Here is an 18,586-nt window from a genome sequence, read left to right as displayed (position 1 = left end):
TTGCCAATAGCAACATCCCCCACACTGCCACCATATAGTAATTTGCCCCCACATAGTAATTTTCCTCCACACAGCCCACATATAGTAATTTTCCTCCACACAGCCCACATATAGTAATCTGGACCCACAGAGCAGTCTGCCCCATGCAGTTTTGCCCCCACACTGCCCTGCATGCAGTAGTTTGCCACCCCACCCTGCCTACATGTAGTAATTTGCCCCCACTGTCCCTTTAGTAATATGTCCTCCTCTGCCCCGCACAGTAATGTCCCCCACAGTTGGCACACAAAAAAAAACACAACAAAAAAAAAACCTAAAAGCTGATACTCACCTGGGTCCAGGCGCTCACTTGCTGCTGGTACGGGTCGGGATGGTGAGGAAGGACCACACACTTCACTGTGCTGCATTCCGGCACAGGTGCGCAGACGACGTCATCACGCCCGTCTGTGCCAGGATTTTACTACCGCATAGGCCTCAGACCCAAATGCCCTGATTATAATCTGCCATTGGTGTTCAGCTGTTCAATCTGCAAGAGGTGGCTACTTTGATGAGTCAAAAATCTAGATTCAATTTTGTCAAACAAAATTATTCCATGATTTGTTTTTATCTTATAGGGAATCTGTCACCAGTTACCTCCCTATCCAACTGTTTACACAGACACAACTGTGGTTCGCCTGATTAAAATGCTGTTTTTTTTTTGTTGATTCGAGGCACCGTTCGCAAGCTATGATACTATTTCTTAATATACAAATTACTCCTTTGGTGCAATTAGGGCGTCCCTCAAGCAAAGCACTCTCTATTACTAGAAGTGTGGAGCGATGATACATATAAAACGTCTATCACAGAATCTGAAGAACCACACTTGGTCATATTTACTTACTGGAGGCAACAGTTTGGGGAAGACACCTTCATTTTCAGCATGACTGTGCACCAGTGCACAAAGCAAAGTTCATAATGGCATGGTTTGGTTAGTCTGGTAAGAAAAAAACTTGACAGGGTCCTGACCTCAAACCCATCCAACACATTTGGGATGAAGGAGATTGTGAGCCAATATCATTCTCTGTCCTCATAAATGATTTTCTGGATAAATGGGCACAAATTCCCACAGACATACTCCAAAATCTTGCAGAAAGCATTCCCTGAAGCGTGGAAGCTGATTTAACTGCAAAGGGAGGGGTGGAACAATTCCATATTACTGCCTATAGATGTAGAATGGGGTGTCATAACAGCTCCTGTAGGTCTAAGGTTGTGTCTCAATACTTTTCTCCACATAGTATATTTTCACTTCTCTACACTTCATAAACTTCACAGTGTAGATGTCATATAATTCTTAAAATCCATTAATCCAAGTTAGAATTGTTGTGCGAGTAAAATAGAAGATCTCATTCAGGCCTCATGAGCTCAATACACCCAGTTGATAGATCTATCTGGCTTCATCTTATATAATAAATTATCTAAATTTCATTTTCTGAGGCCTAGGTTAACCAACTGAAGTTCCCAGAAATTTATAGCCTAATGATCTCCTTGATGGTAATATTTAATGTGTCTTGCCAAGGGGCTTACCTTTTCTGTATATATTGTGTCAATACGTTGGTCTGTTAGATATAGTTTTTGTGTGGTCTTTCTAAAATACACTACTTAAAAAAGTTAAGGATATTTGGCTTTTGGCTAAAATTTATGGAAAATGTAAAACGTTCACGGTACAGTTATATTATATCATGAAAGTGAGGCATTTCAGTAGAAGCATGCAATGGTGATTTCCTCATCACAAACAATTGAATCGAAACAAAAGCCAACAGTGGTGGGTATACCCCCACAAAAAATTAGTGTCAAATAACTTGTCATGTGGCCTTCAGCGTAAACTACAGCTTGACAACAACATCTCATGCTGTTCACAAGTCGCCTAATTGTCTTCTGAGGCATGGCATCCCACTCTTCTTGAAGGGTGGCCCTCAGGTCATTGAGGGTCTGGGGTACAGAGTGTGGTACTGTGTACACTAAAGTAGTGGAAGGTGTGCACATCTCACCCAGATACCTCAGCTGGGTGAGATAGATGAAATACAGGAAGCAGCACATCCTTCAGCAGAGACAGTTTGCTGGAGCCGTTTTGTTTAATTTCATGGGCTGGATTTTATTTGGACTGAGAGGTAGGTTTGGCAGTGGAACCTCCTAGTCCACACCCTTCCACAACAGATATTCCGCATAGCCTGAAGGATCCCAGGTGTAGGGTGCTGGCATCATTAGCGGGTAATAAAAGATCCCAGACTGTCAGTCTGTGGGAGTTATACCTGGAGAGCTGACCTGTGTGGTTAGAGACTGGTGACTGGCTTACTGTGATGCTGTGTGAAGCCTGAACTTCCCTGGTGTGAATAAGACTCTAGGGGAGAGAGGAATCGCCTGTGTATTAGGTAGAGCCCAGACGGGCAGGTGTTTATTTTGTTTTTATGTTTTGTTTTGCTGGTGCTGGAACCTCACCCAGTGACTCTATAACCGGGATGATAATCTGTATTCCTGATCTGACCAAATAAAGCATCGTTTAGACTTTGAAACCCGCTGTTTGGCGAGAAGAATGTCATCCCCGCCCTGCTTGAAAGAGAGCGATCCCTTACAAGAGTTATGGGCCTTTACACGGCAGCTGATCCCGTAGGCTTTCAAGTGTAGGGTAGTTCTGTATTGACTAGACCAGTGTTTCCCAACCAGTGTGCCTACAGCTGTTACAAAACTACAACTCCCAGCATGCCCGCACAGCCAAAGGCTGTCTGGGCATGCTGGGAGTTGTAGTTTTGCAACAGCTGGAGGCACACTGGTTGGGAAACACTGGACTAGACACACCTGCCCACACTAACACCATCACCACCGGCAAACAGTGGTTGATGCATAGCGCTCTCCTTGATGTCTCCAATATCGTTGGTGGCCATCATTTCTGCTCAGTGTGAATCGACTGAGTGAACAGCACTGAGACCCACTGGTCCCTCATCCAGCGTAGATGCTCCCTGGCCCATACAAGACTATGACGCCTGTGGTCATGTACCCTTGCAGATCATCTAGCACGCAGACCACACTGATGTAAACAGTTTTGAATGGTCCGACGTGACCCATGGGTGCCTCTCACTTCCCTTAAACGTGCCTGAAGTTGTGTGGCATTCATCATCCAGTTCTGCAGAACATTGTTCACAATGAAGTGTTCATCAGTGTGGGATCTGGCGAAAGGATGTCCACTACTACAGTGTTTCCCAACCAGCCTTTGGCTGTGCGGGCATGCTGGGAGTTGTAGTTTTGTAACAGCTGGAGGCACACTGGTTGGGAAACACTGCACTACTATGCCTTTTTGTGACTCTTCCAGTCTCTCTGTATCTCTGTTGAAACCTGTGACACTCTAAGCTCAGTGGCCACTTCCCTCTGTGAACATCCTGCTTGAAGCCATGCATGATGAGGAGGACTGTTTAAATACCAATTCTAATTGAATCAGGAAAATTATTATTTATTATTATTCTTCTGCTGCCTGAGCCTAAGGTTTTGTGGCAGCAGATCGTCAAGGATTTTTAACACAGAACTGCCTTCTTTCTCTGCATTCACGGTAATGGAGTGTAGATTATTGATCTTCAAAAATAGCCCTCTTCGCGCCTCTGCCTGTTCTCCCACCTGCCAGTCAACTGGCCAAGTAATTTGCGGAACGCATTTTTCAAGCTTCATGGGTTGCCCTTGCACATTGTTTTTGATTGGGGAGTAAAGTTCAACTCTAAGGTTTGGAGAATCATCTGCAAGCTATTGGAAATCGAACTGGACTTTTCCTCAGCCTGTTACCCACAGTCCAGTCATCAGGTGGAGCGTATCAATCAGATCCTGGTCAACTACCTGAGACATTTCATGTCTGGACGTCCTTATGATTGAATCACTTTGCTTACAACTATTCTAGCGATTCCTCCGTTCAGACTCCTTTTTTTTTTATAGTTTATGTCTTCTGTTACCTGTCCCTTCTGTAGTTGCAGTAGATTACTCTGTCAGTAACGTCACCCATATCTGACAAGAAACAAACATCCCTACTACAGGCCTCCACTCGCATAAAGAAGTTCACTGATCACAGACACAGGGCTCCACCTCAGTTTTCTCTAGGGGCACGGTATGGCTTTCCTCAAGAAACATCAGACTCAAAGTGCCCTCATACAAGTTGGAAAGCTTCGTAGGGGTGAGTGGACAACTGTTACTGGTACAAAAATCTAAGTGAAGCCTCTAAGTACTACTAAAAAGGGTTTATAGAAGATGGAAAATTGGTGATAACCCCAACCTTCTGATCAATACTATGGAACACCAAGTAATGGCAACAACTGTGTGCTAGTAAAGGAATACCTGTCAGAAAGCAAGTGCCCAGCAAACTGCCACCACTACCTGACTATGGAATGAGTAACCAGTAGCCAGTGAAGGAGAAGAATCTGTGAGTCTTTTCTGCTTTTTTTAGTGGTTACTACTCACCTGGGTGGTTATCTGGGGGAATGTCCTCTATGCTTTGCTCATCACCCCTCACATATGTATCTTCAGCCTTAATATTGTTCAGAGCTTTACCTCGATTTAAAAGCTATGAAAAAAATATTGTAAAAGTCAGCAGACTGACAGAGAGACCATGTGGAATATTTTACTTGACCTGATATCATTAATTACCATGACAAAAAGTGATGAAATGACAGCAGAGATTCCTATGGCAGTGATCTGGGCCTACAGCTGCTAAAATAATGCTGTCCCACACAGACGGAGGCCTGCTTCCAGCTGACAATGGCTCTCTTTGCCCATAGGGCATACGCACACACTCTCTCAAAGGAACAAATGTACTTAGTGAACAACTCCAAGAATTTGCGAAAGAGTATTTAAACTAGGAAGGGGGGAGGGGCAAAAGAGTGAAAATAAAAGAGTCCAATTGCCCCCCGAAACAATGCCAGAACAGGTCAGAAGCACAGAGGTTAAGAAATGATAAGCTCAGAGTCCTGTCTACAAATGCTCGCAGTTTAGGTAAAAAAAAATCAATGAACTTGGGTCAATAATGGCATCTGAGAATGTAGATTTAGTGGCTGTTACGGAGACATGGTTTAATGAAAGAAATGACTGGGACATAACCCTACCAGGGTACTCTTTATACAGAAGAGACAGAGAAGGCAAGAAAGGAGGAGGAGTGGCCCTGTATGTGAAAGATCGCATAAAATCTAACCTAATACAAGTTGGTGAGGCCAACATAGAGTCAGTTTGGGTTACGTTGCAGTTTGCTAATCATGCAGTAACTCGTGTAGGTGTGATATATAGACCACCTGGTCAAGTTAAAGAACTAGATGATCTACTAGTTGAAGAAATAGCTAAAATGACAATGAAAGGAGAAGTTATCATTATGGGAGATTTCAATCTTCCAGATATAAACTGGAAAACCAAAATAGCAAGTTCTACCAGGAGTACAGATATTCTAAATTCCCTACTGGGGTTATCCCTACAACAAATGGTTGAGGAGCCAACCCGGAGGGAGGCCATTTTGGATTTGGTATTCACAAATGGGGATTCGGTATATGATGTCATTGTAGGCGAAACCTTGGGATCTAGTGATCACCAGTCAGTGTGGTTTAATATAAGAACTGTGAAAGAGTCCCACCACACAAAAACAAAAGTTTTAGATTTTAGAAAAACAGACTTTTCAAAAATGAAATTAGTCATAAATGAGTCCTGACTGGAACGGATTACATGGAGTCCAGGAGAAATGGGACTACTTAAAGGGATTCTGTCACCTCCCCTCAGCCAAAAAACGATTTAAAAGCAGCCATGCAGCACAGCTTACCTGGATTAGGCTGTGCTGTTTTATCTTGAAATCCGTCCAGCAGTTACTTCAAAAAACGACTTTGATCAATAAGGAAATGCGTCCTGAAGGTGCCCAGAGGGGCGTTTTTTTCTTCCTAGTGAGCCCAGTACCGCCCCTCTTTCAGTGCCCAGCCCGCCTTCCTTGTATTTTCTAACCGCCGCCCCCAGCCTGCCACAGCCTCCCCTCCCTCTCCTCCCCCTCGCTCACGCCGAACGAAGTCTCGCACAGGCGCAGTACCCACTGAGGGCTGCGCCTGTGCGATCATCAGGAGACTGAGGGCGGCAGCTTCATCTTCGTCACTGGGCATGCGCCGAGCCCAGTGACGTCCGATGCTCGCTCTTCCCTCAGTCAGCAGGGAAGAGCGAGCATCGGACGTCACTGGGCTCGGCGCATGCCCAGTGACGAAGATGAAGCTGCCGCCCTCAGTCTCCTGATGATCGCACAGGCGCAGCCCTCAGTGGGTACTGCGCCTGTGCGAGACTTCGTTCGGCGTGAGGGAGGGGGAGGAGAGGCTGTGGCAGGCTGGGGGCGGCGGTTAGAAAATACAAGGAAGGCGGGCTGGGCACTGAAAGAGGGGCGGTACTGGGCTCACTAGGAAGAAAAAAACGCCCCTCTGGGCACCTTCAGGACGCATTTCCTTATTGATCAAAGTCGTTTTTTGAAGTAACTGCTGGACGGATTTCAAGATAAAACAGCACAGCCTAATCCAGGTAAGCTGTGCTGCATGGCTGCTTTTAAATCGTTTTTTGGCTGAGGGGAGGTGACAGAATCCCTTTAAAAGGTGCATTATTGAAGGCAACAGAAAATTGCATTAGACTTGTCAGTAAAAGCAAAAAAAGGAAGAGACCACTGTGGTACTCAGCAGAAGTGGCCCAAATCATTAAAAATAAAAAGCTAGCATTTTGTAATTATAAAAAAACCCAGAGCAATGAAGATAAGGAAATCTACAAGAATAGGCAGAAAGAGGCCAAGCAAGTTATAAGAACTTCTAAAGCGCAGGCAGAAGAAAAACTAGCTCAGTCTATGAAAAAAGGGGATAAGACATTCTTCAGATATATAAATGAAAAAAGGAAATTAAAACAAGGAATAACTAAATTAAAAACAAAGGACGGAAGGTATGTAGAAGAGAATAAAGGGCTAGCCGACTGCCTTAATGAATACTTCTGTTCAGTTTTTACAAAAGAAAAAGAAGGAGAAGGACCTCCACTAGAAAGGATGACTAATAAATCGTTTGATGCATGTGTCTTTACAGAGGAAGATGTTCTAAGTTTGCTGTCTAAAGTGAAGACAAATAAGTCACAGGAGCCTGATGAGATACACCCAAAATTATTAAAAGAGCTTAGTGGTGAGCTGGCAAAACCGTTAACAGATTTATTTAACCAATCATTAGTAACAGGAGTCGTCCCGGAAGATTGGAAATTGGCAAATGTCGTGCCCATTCATAAGAAAGGTAGTAGGGAGGAATCGAGCAACTATAGACCAGTGAGTCTGACATCAATAGTAGGCAAATTATTGGAAACCCTATTAAAGGATAGGATTGTGGAACATCTAAAATCCCATGGATTGCAAGATGAAAAACAACATGGGTTTACTTCAGGGAGATCATGTCAAACAAATCTTATAGATTTTTTTGACTGGGTGACTAAAATAATAGACGGTGGAGGTGCAGTAGACATCGCATATCTAGATTTTAGTAAGGCTTTTGACACTGTCCCACACAGAAGACTTATCAATAAACTGCAGTCATTGAGCATGGACTCCCATATTGCTGAGTGGATTAGGCAGTGGCTGAGTGACAGACAACAGAGGGTTGTAGTCAATGGAGAACATTCAAAACAAGGTCATGTTACCAGTGGGGTTCCACAGGGATCTGTACTGGGACCAATTTTGTTTAATATCTTCATAAGTGATATTGCAAAAGGCCTCGATGGTAAGGTTTGTCTTTTTGCTGATGACACAAAGATATGTAACAGGGTTGATGTTCCTGGAGGGAAACGCCAAATGGAAAAGGATTTAGGAAAACTAGAAGAATGGTCAGAACTCTGGCAACTGAAATTTAATGTGGATAAGTGCAAGATAATGCACCTGGGGCGTAAAAACCCAAGGGCAGAATATAGAATATTTGACACAGTCCTGACCTCAGTATCTGAGGAAAGGGATTTAGGAGTAATTATTTCAGAAGACTTAAAGGTGGGAAGACAATGTAATAGAGCAGCACGAAATGCCAGCAGAATGCTTGGATGTATAGGGAGAGGTATAAGCAGTAGAAAGAGTGAAGTGCTTATGCCGCTCTACAGAGCACTGGTGAGACCTCACTTGGAGTATTGTGCGCAGTACTGGAGGCCATATCTCCAGAAGGATATAGATACTCTAGAGAGAGTTCAGAGAAGAGCTACTAAACTAGTACATGGATTGCAGGATAAAACTTACCAGGAAAGGTTAAAGGACCTTAATATGTATAGCTTGGAAGAAAGAAGAGACAGAGGGGATATGATAGAAACTTTTAAATACATAAAGGGAATCAGCTCGGTAAAGGAGGAGAGCATATTTAAAAGAAGAAAAACTACCACAAGAGGACACCGTTTTAAATTAGAGGGGCAAAGGTTTAAAAGTAATATAAGGAAGTATTACTTTACTGAGAGAGTAGTGGATGCATGGAATAGCCTTCCTGCAGAAGTGGTAGCTGCAAATACAGTGAAGGAGTTTAAGCATGCATGGGATAGGCATAAGGCTATCCTTCATATAAGATAGGGCCAGGGACTATTCATAGGATTCAGATATATTGGGCAGACTAGATGGGCCAAATGGTTCTTATCTGCCGACACATTCTATGTTTCTATGTTTCTCCAGCTCTTAAAGGGCCTGCATGCCCCCTATTCTCTCCTAACCTTGGGAAAGTGCTTGAGCAATAGGTACTAGAATGCCAGTTACATGTAAAAGTGTGCCATTAGCTTGTTGCCTGTTTTGTGTATAGATTTTTGCATGACTTTTGGATTTGAAGCTTTGCTGTCTGACCTTTCCTGATCACCGTTCAGACCCTGAGTTGCCTGTCCTGACATCGAACTGTACTCTGCCTGTCCTGACCTTGTCCTGCCTACGGTTGTGCCTGATCACTTGGTGTCTTTTAACACTGGTACAGAAGCAACTTCAAGAGTTAACGGCCTGGTGGATTCCCTGCAGAACAGTCTAGGTCCATATATGGGGGATAAAGTTTGAAAGGGGGGGGGGGGGGTCGCTTAAATAGCGCCCTCAGGAGTAGCTCCAAGTCGAATCTGTTTGAATAACAAAGCGGATCCACATCTGCTACGTTTCATTGTCTGACCCAAATATCTGAAGGTTTCCTGTATAAATCCAACCTGTTAGTTCCTTATTCCAACCAACAGTCTCCATAGCCAGAAAACTGTGAGAAGATCCAGACGACATGTAACGTCTGTGGTCAGCTGTATTGCTACTATCTCCACCTTTCACATTATATAATTATAAAATATATAATACTGTTGGGTAAAACAAGACTAACACAAGATTTTTACAGCTCTTTTACAGATCATAGGAAACATGAGACCTTATCTCCATCTACCTGACCATTGTGATGTTCTTCTGAACCATGCTGTAGAAGAAGAGGGCTAGGACATCTTTCTGGTTTTATTTTCTTACTGGATCTAACTGTAGAAAACATGTACAAGTGACAGAATTCAGTCTTTACATACAAATAATGAGAGGTTGTGTGTATTTAGTCATGTTTATTACCTGATGATCTGAGGGATTGGTGATCCTCCATCATGACTACCTTGTACAGATCTTTGTGTCCTTCTAAATACTCCCACTCCTCCATGGAGAAATAGACAGCGACATCCTGACACCTTATAGGAACCTGACAACACAATGATACAGTCATCACCCAGATCCCTTCATAGCGTTACTGTATAATGTCCCGGCATTCCCAGCGATGTCACCTCTCCAGTCAGTAGCGCAAATATCTTGTTGGTGAACTCTAGGATCTTGTCTTTGTTGAGTTTCCCATGTATCAGGAGTTGAGGTGTTCGCCCAGAGATTGTGCCCCAGGTTTTTCCCCATCCTTCAAACACAGGGGCTTGACAATGCTCACTAGAGGTCTTCTTCACTACTGTGTATTCCTGGTTATGGAGAGACGCAGTAATAAATATCACTCCATACATCTGCAGAGTCCCTCACCTCTCCAGTCATGTCCATCTGTTAGTAACATACAGAAGATGATGTAATGCAACATCATCAGAATATCTCACCTCTCCAGTAACCTGGAAAAGGATCTCGAGGGTGAGATTTATTATACTTTCTGCCATCTTGTCTCCATCCCTATCCATCCTTGATGGGTCAATCAGGAGAATGATCTTATACAGGAGATATCCACTGAGCCAATTCTATGTTGTAGGAACCTGAATGAAGAGAAGATGAGCCGATGTAAAATCATACAAAATACTATATAAAAATACAACTACTGGAGATAATAAAAGGAAACATTGCAGGATATAATAAAGTGTAAATGTTTAATATCTTATGAAGGCAGTTCCTTCATGTCGCACCTTCATATTACCACTATAGACAATTACAGGTCAGAGCGGTAATGCCAGTATAAAGCTGTAATCTGTTAGATCACTTCATAGCTCTAGAGCTCAGACTGCCCTCGTCCTATAAGTTGATATCTCAAGATTTAAAGGGGTTCTGTTATCAGATGGATTTCAATTTTATTTATCTTTTTTAATATATTTTATTGAAAGTCAAACAATTTTAGGAGCCATCATTGAGGGAAGATACGTGTCACCGAGGTTCCTGGCCTCGGTGAGGTAAGAACCGGGTTTATTTTCCTGAAGTGTCAGTTCTGTAGTGCAGTCTCACACTTCAGCTGTCAGAATGGCTGTAAAGCCAATCCGGGCCGGTTCTTATTGGGAGCAGTCAAAGAGCAGGGTGGATGGCTGTTCCCCGCGGTTCCAGGCCGGGTTTTGGCTGGGATATAAAAACCCAACTAGCATGTTCAGCTGTGTGGATTATCCTCTATCTGCTAGTGGAGTGCTGGCAGTCTGGGTGTTGGAGCTTGAGCGTTTGGGCCTGGACTAGGCCTGCCACATTGTTTGTGGACAAAAGCACATGGACTATTGCTTTATTCAAGGACTTATGTGCTGCAGCCTGGTGTGAACAAACACCAGACTCAAGGTGACTGTTTTTCTTGAAACTGTTATTTTGTCACTTTACGTCTGTGTGAATAAAACACTGCACTATTTAAGTTAAAGACGTTGTCATTGCCTCTGTACTGCGTCCGCAAGCCTGTCTACCAGAGAAAATTCCCACATTATATATATATATATATATATATATATACACACACACACACACACATATATATATGTTGGTAAGGCTGAAGGTCAGCCTGCATTTGTGGGAGGGGCTTGAGCCTTCTTAAACCCCCACCTACCTCATCACAGTGGGCGTTCCGGTTCTTGTCCCACCCACCCATTCCCTTCATTTTAAGGGTCTCCCTTGGGGTAGCCCCCTTTTAGGCTACTCTCATACCCGGCTCCAGGCACACCCCAGCCGGTTAGGTTCCAGGCAGGCACTCTGCCCTAGTCTCGTATTTAGCCTCGACCACAAATATATATATATATATATATATATATACACACACACACATACATATACTAGCAGAAGGAACCCGGCTTCGCACGGGTATATTTCATTTAATGTTTCTGTGTGTCGTTAAAAGATATCCACAGTATTCCCCATAACTGTGACCTTTACAGCACCCCGCCCCCTTAACAGTGAACTCCACTGCCCCTCACTCCTTAACACTGACCCCCCCCACAGTGCCCCGCCTCCTTACAATGGGACGTCTACAGCAGTCCATCCCCTTAACTTTGAGCTTCGCAGCAGCCCACCCCTTTAACAGTGAGTTTGGCAGTTGGCATATGAATAGAAATACTTGCAGGCTTGTGTTGGCTAATATATACCTATAATGTTGCTCACTCACAAACAACAAAGACATACCCAATATAATCAAAAATATATCCACTTTATTGCAGAAAAATCCATGTACACAATATATAACAGTATAATGGTAATGATAAAAGGAAAACGACAGATGTATAAGGGTGCCAGAATCACCTGACCTACGCTGCTACTACTCCCATAAAGATCTTCCACATGTCAAGTGTCACCATGTCCAGAGAGTGTACGCTATAAAACATGAATATCACAAACCTGCCTACCTGTTACTACATGCATGGGGGTATAGCCCTCCGTACGGGTAGATACCTATATCAAGTGCACATTTAGGATGTGTATAATAACACTCCATAAAGGGAATCTGTCACCTGGTTTGAGCATATTAAGGTGTTACTACTGCCATGTACAATACGATACCTTACTTCTTGCTGTAGTCCTAATTTTTTTTTTCGTGGTTTCATTAGTGATAAAATCCACTTTTTATTTTATGCAAATGAGTGTCCAAGGTGCCCATAGGGTCGTTATTATCCTAATCTGGAGCCCAGTAACTCCCCCGTACAGTGCCCAGCCCGCCTTCCTTTAGAGCCCAAGCACGCCTCTTCCAGCATAAGTAACTGTCCACACCCGCACTCTTTGCCGCCGCCCCCCTCCGCTATATGAAATCTAACGCAGGCGCAGTACCGCGTACTTTATGCGTGATGTAGAAGCTCCTGAGGGCAATAGCTTTAAATTTGTCACTGGGCTCCGGGCGGGGAGGTGTGAGCCTTTAGGTTCTGGGTCAGTTCACACACACCTGAGGCCACGACTAAAAATGTCGGCTAAACAGGAGTAAGAGGGAGAAGGCTGCTCTATGTCCTGTTTTGTTCTATATATGTTCAAGATTTTGGCAATAAAGAAATATCGCAAAAAGGACCCTTCAGTGCTGGATTTCTTTTTTTATTATTATTTCTCTGTTTATATGTGATTATACAAGTGTGACTTCAACTTTTGCCATGCACAACGGAATCACAGGTGAGCTGGACTGTTGAAACTATTGATCTGGGTTTATATTCAAGTGTGTCCGTGCTCCATCCTATTCCTTATACTGGTCTACCAATTTATACTATATTGCCACCAAGAAAATAGGACGGAGTTTGCTTGTCTTCATCCCTCACCTCCTGAATATCTGATCTGACAAGGCTAACATGGCTAGTGAAGACCGCAGAACTAAAGTGGACTTAGTTTTTTCATCAAATGACCAAACCAGTCAAAATCAATTGAACATGAAACGCACTTTTCGTGAATTGGAAAAATGCTTGATCCAAGAAACCAGACTTTGGTGGGACTATACCACTTTATCCAAATATGTGGAAAAATGTATGATCCCCCGGGGTCTCAGGATCAAGAAAATTCCGACCACCATTTTTTTCAATGAGTTTGTGGAGTGGTGGAATGACATTTTATCGCAATGCTCTTTATCTCTTATGAATTTGATCATGGAATATGAAACTATTACACTTGAAGAGATTAATCAGGAAATTAACAGGGGTAAAGAGGCACTTCAAAAATTTGAAACCTCACCTGATTTTGCTGAAATGAATGATATAATGCTTGATTCCATTGGAGGATGATATAATGAAAATAAAACAACAGAAATTTCAATGTGATCTGTATGATTACAGTGCAAACCAGGTCTTTGAGTGGGGAACATGTGAAAATGCATTTGACACCCCCAAGTCCATTTTGAAGAGACACAAGAAGGGTAAATACCATAAAAAACAACGGGGGACTGATGCAGCACGTAAAGTGAGTTTTTCTGATGTGGATAGTTCCTCTGCCTTAAGTGATTCCCAAGAGTCTGCAGACGATCAGCTCATGGGTTCTGCACAACAACTCAATGGACATAATAGATCATCCTACTACAAAAAACAAAAGAACAGGATTAAAAATAAAAACAGCAACAAACAAGTGGAGCATCTGCGGTAGAAGAGAAGGACGCAAACATCGCAGGAAAACCACGTCCAATGGTTACGTGTCTTCACAGGAAATAACTCTCAATATGGAACCTTCATACTTAGATGTTATCAATCTGACAAGTGTCCCACTGACACAGATGGAAAAAGATGTACTTGCCTTGGGCCTTAATTTTGCTCTAACAAGCAACTTTAATTTATTTAATACTATTTTGGATGTGAATAAGTTTGTACGATTTTTGACCCCGAAGAGACACTTTTTCCAACTTAATGGAACAGAACCAGAGTATGAGGGAAACTATCCTCCCAATAATCAGACCACCACACCTGAAACTTAGAATGAGTTTGCAGATCTCTCTTTTTTGAACAATTGTCCCTTAAACATTTGATGGATTTACAATACGATGGTGGGCCCTGTGTTAACAGTAGAGACAAAATGTATTTTGTTACGTCTAATCCGGACTTCTATCCTGTATCATCCATACTAGCAGTATGGATAGTTGTCAAGAAGCTTTAGAATGAGAATGTAAAATAATAGAAGATAGGTGTAATAATGAAAACAAAATGCTGCTAACATCAAATATAATCTCACCTATAAACAATTTCCAGCATAGTTATTAAGATGGCGGACAAAGGGGAATCAGTGGTGGTCTTGGAGAGGGCTGCATATATACAACAGATGTTAGAGATGTTGACAGATGACTCCACATACAGGAAACTGGACTCCAATCCTACCAAGGACTTCCAAAAGAGGTTATTGATTGTGGTTTTCAAAATGTTTTTTTTGATAAGGGGGTTCCTGATTTCCTGTGTGTGGAGACTCCTGTTATACCTATTATCCAGGCCCTTCCCAAGACCCACAAGAATCTTAATCCGCCCCCCTTCGTCCCATTGTTTACGGCATTGAGTCAGTATTTGAGAGGTTGGGGGGAGTGGTTGGATTCTCTCCTCCAGCCTCTTAGTAAACGTATGCCAGTGTACATTAGGGACACTACCCAGGTACTTCAGGCTTTCTTTGAAAAGCAGTGGAATGCGGAGGATGCTTGGCTTACTTTGGATGTGGGGTCTCTTTACCCTTTAATCCCACATCATGTGGCGTTGTTGGCATTAGAGTACCACCTTCACAGATATACAGCGCACACAGCGGAATTTATTGAATATGTCTCAGTTCCTAATGTCCCAAACCTATTTTATGTTCGAGGGGAAATTTTTTCTCCAGACAAGAGACGTTTCAATGGGGGCCAAATACTTGCCCTCTCTTACCAATTTAGTTATGGCGTATTGGGAAGAAAGATATGTATACAGCTGTGACAATCCTTTTGAGGATCAGATTTTCTGGTACGGCAGATACATCGATGACCTGCTCATCATTTGGCGGGGCGATGTGTCTGCCGTACCAGACTTTGCCGAATATGTCAATGACAACCCCTATAATTTGCGGTTTACATGTCATGTTGATGTTTCCGCCATAGATTTCTTGGATCTCACTTTTCAGGGTATTCCCAACCAAATTATTCACACTAGTACGTTCCGCAAAAATAAAAAAATCCCAGGGAACACTATCCTTAGAGCAAACAGCCATCATCCTTCGCATGTCATCAAGGCCATCCCAATAGGTGAATTCTCACGAGCCAGGAGAAATTGCAGTTCTGACCAGGCGAATATACAAGAGTGTGAGACTATTTGCAATCATCTTAAGTCTCGCGGTTATCCGGACTGGATACTTACAAGGGCCAAGAACCGGTTTAAAAAAAAAAAATATAGGCAATAGATATTATTTAAGACACCTTGTAATACACATAATCAGAACAGGCAAGGCATGCCATGAAAGATGGATGTGATTTGCCAGGAAATAAAGATGAGGTCAAACCGGTTTTAGTTTTAACTTACAGTCGCCAGTTTCCAGAGATCGCAGCACCAGAGATCTGGAGGCATTTGCTATTGAAAAAGTACAGGAACCAAAGAGAGGAGGGAATTTTAGAAAGAAAATACTAGCACGGGAGGCTTTCTGGAATTTTATGCTAAATACTAGAGCCCCACATGGCCTTAACCTTAGGAAGAAGATTATGCATTTTTATTGATTTCGATTAATCATGATTAATTTTTTATCATGGTATTTGGAATCGTATGTTGAATTAGGATATGACATGTTCACAACCTTATATATTTATGCAGCATTTTGGGACTCAGTTTCTTCCCTGTGTTAACCTTGTCAGTCCTCATTTTGCATGTTATGACAATTTTGGTGATCATGGACATACTGTGGTTCAGGGGTCCTGTTCGCCTTATATTGTCATACATGGTTTTTATATTGACGGTGGGGTTGGGGTAAGTTATATTCTTATACACCTACTCACCGTTCAATATGCCCATGTGCAACTTTTGTTCCCATTTGGAGGTGATACATTTGTGTGTAATTTTTAATGTATACACATTTTATTATTATCATATATGTCTTGAATTAAAGGGAGTCTGTCACCTCCATATGGCCATATACAGTGCTTACATGCCTCTGTAGCACACCTACACAGGATTGTAACGGTACCTTTGTTCTTTTCTTTAGACTTGCACCAGCAGGAAAAACGAAGTTTAATTCATATGCAAATGAGCACTCGCAAGTGCCCAGGGGCGGCGTTCAGTGTGTAAGTGCCCAGGCTGCTCTGCCTTCTTTTCACTTTACTCCTCCCCAGCCTCTGCCTTTGCCCGCCCTCCAAGTCTCTTGCCTCATCGATAGGTCCGGACTTGGAGGGCGGGCAAAGGAAGAGACTGGGGAGGAGAAAAGTGAAAAGAAGGCAGAGCAGCCTGGGCACTTACACACTGAACTCCTCCCTGGGCACTTGCGAGTGCTCATTTGCATATGAATTAAACTTCGTTTTTCCTGCTGGTGCAAGTCTAAAGAAAAGAACAAAGGTACCATTACAATCCTGTATAGGTGTGCTACAGAGCCATGTAAGCACTGTATATGGCCATATGGAGGTGACAGACTCCCTTTAATATATATGTTTTTGTATTCAATGTTAGCACATGTTCATAAGCGCACGAGGTGTTACAGATATGCTGTGTCTGAACTGACGGGACTTGGGTTCATATCATCCCTCCCTCTTTCCTTTCCTCCTTTTCCCTGCGCTTCATCTCCTCTTTACCTCCCCCGGGGCGGGGAGGTGTGAGGCTTTAAGTTTTGGGTCAGTTCACACACACCTGAGGCCACGACCAAGAGCCTAGGCGGCTCAAAAAATGTCGGCTAAACGGGAGTAAGAGGGAGAGGGCTGCTCTGATTTTGGAAATAAAGAAATATCGCAAAAAGGACCCTTCAGTGCTGGATTTTCTCTGTTTATACATGATTATACAAGTGTGACTTCAACTTTTGCCGTGCACGACGGAATCACAGGTGAGCTGGACTGTTGAAACTATTGATCTGGGTTTAAAATAAAAAAAACTAATTTTAGATTACCCAGGATTTTTTCCCAATCATCTCCTTCTAGCGTTAAACAATCAGCTCTCCAAGCTTTTTAACCAGAGTAGATAATATCATTAAATAGTGATTTTATCAATAATTTATACATTTTAGAAATATTAGCATCGTGACCTATAATCCCTATTAGGCCTCATGCACATGACCGTAGTTATGGTCCGCATCAGAGCTGCAGTTTTTGCGGCTCAGAGGCGGACCCATTCACTTCAATGGGGCCGCAAAAGATGCGGACAGCACTCAGTGTGCTGTCCGCATCCTTTGCTCTGTTCCGTGGCCCCACAAAAAAAAAAAATATAGCATGTCCTATTCTTGTCCGTTTTGTGAACAAGAATAGGCATGTCTACATTGGGCTGCCTGTTCCATTCCGCAAATTGCGGAAGGCACACGGGCGACTTCCATTTTTTGCAGATCCGCGGACCGCAAATACACGGTACGGTCGTGTGCATGAGGCCTTAATTCGTTTAACGGTGTACAAGTGTCGATATCTAATAAAGATTTGTCTTTGATTTTAAAAAGTTCTGAACGAAGTTGTAAGTATCTAAACCATAATAGATTAGTTATATTCTCTCTTTGTGTTATCTCCAAAAATGAAAGTACTTCTCCCTGCCTCACCACTTGTGAAAGAGAATATTTTCTTGCCAGTATTGATCCCCTCTGGGTTGGTCTAGAACAGGGGTGCACAACCTGCGGCCCTCAATACCATTCTATGCGGCCCCCAGCCATCTGGTAACAGACATGTATGTCGTCTTGTGGCTGCTCACATGAATCTTTCATGTATTGTCCCATTAGATGGGAGTACTAGAAGTGCAACTAGACATTTAGAATATATACTGTATGTTCAATATGCCATAAATATAGTATTTCACTTGGTAACACCCCTTTAAAGATTATTTTCGGCCCTTGAAACTGTTTCAGGTTGAGAATGTGGCCCCCAACCAGAAAAGGTTGTGCATCCCTGGTCTAGAACTTGCAGTGAACATTATGCCAAAGGGGTGTACAAGATAAAGAACCCTTTATTCCCAACCATCCTCTAGCAGTGCGCCAGTTACTAAAAAGTTTCCTTGTTTGAACATAATCCTGATGCTTACTAGATAACTGCCCTGATTCAAGATAAACATATTGTCGTAGCCCGATCTACTCACCAATGACCTACATAAAAGGACTTTTCTTCCAATGACAAAAAAAGCCATAATTGTGCAGATATAAAATAACCCTTAAAGTAAGGAAGGTTCACCCCTCCTTTTTCTATCGGCTTTTATAGATGTTGCAGTTTAAGTCTTACTCGCTTTCTTCCGCAAAGTAGGTCAATGATGATTCTATTGAGTAACTTAAAAAATGTATCGTCAATCCATATTGGAGAGT

At 42.7% G+C, this 18,586-nt stretch overlaps 1 protein-coding gene across 4 annotated transcripts in view; it reads right to left on the bottom strand.

Annotated features, from left to right (window-relative positions):
* The window catches only part of LOC122934333 (zinc finger protein 605-like), a 47,914-nt gene that overhangs the window by 15,811 nt on the left and 13,517 nt on the right, over positions 1–18,586 (bottom strand). The window contains exons 1-6 of one of the 4 annotated variants that reach the window (XM_044289727.1): positions 13,550–13,757; positions 10,090–10,239; positions 9,781–9,960; positions 9,575–9,698; positions 9,405–9,490; positions 4,468–4,570 (exon numbers count right to left, since the gene is read on the bottom strand). In XM_044289727.1, the coding sequence (XP_044145662.1) occupies positions 4,468–4,570; positions 9,405–9,490; positions 9,575–9,698; positions 9,781–9,960; positions 10,090–10,167 (571 nt within the window). In that variant the 5' untranslated portion in view covers positions 10,168–10,239; positions 13,550–13,757. Of the gene's footprint in view, positions 1–4,349; positions 4,571–9,404; positions 9,491–9,574; positions 9,699–9,780; positions 9,961–10,089; positions 10,240–13,360; positions 13,490–13,549; positions 13,758–18,586 lie in introns of those variants that run through there. The other 3 variants (XM_044289728.1, XM_044289726.1, XM_044289729.1) reach the window with 3 other exon arrangements.

Source organism: Bufo gargarizans, chromosome 4 (assembly GCF_014858855.1).
Source record: "Bufo gargarizans isolate SCDJY-AF-19 chromosome 4, ASM1485885v1, whole genome shotgun sequence".
Taxonomy (NCBI): Eukaryota; Metazoa; Chordata; class Amphibia; order Anura; family Bufonidae; genus Bufo; species Bufo gargarizans.
This window is presented reverse-complemented; position numbering and strand designations above follow the sequence as displayed.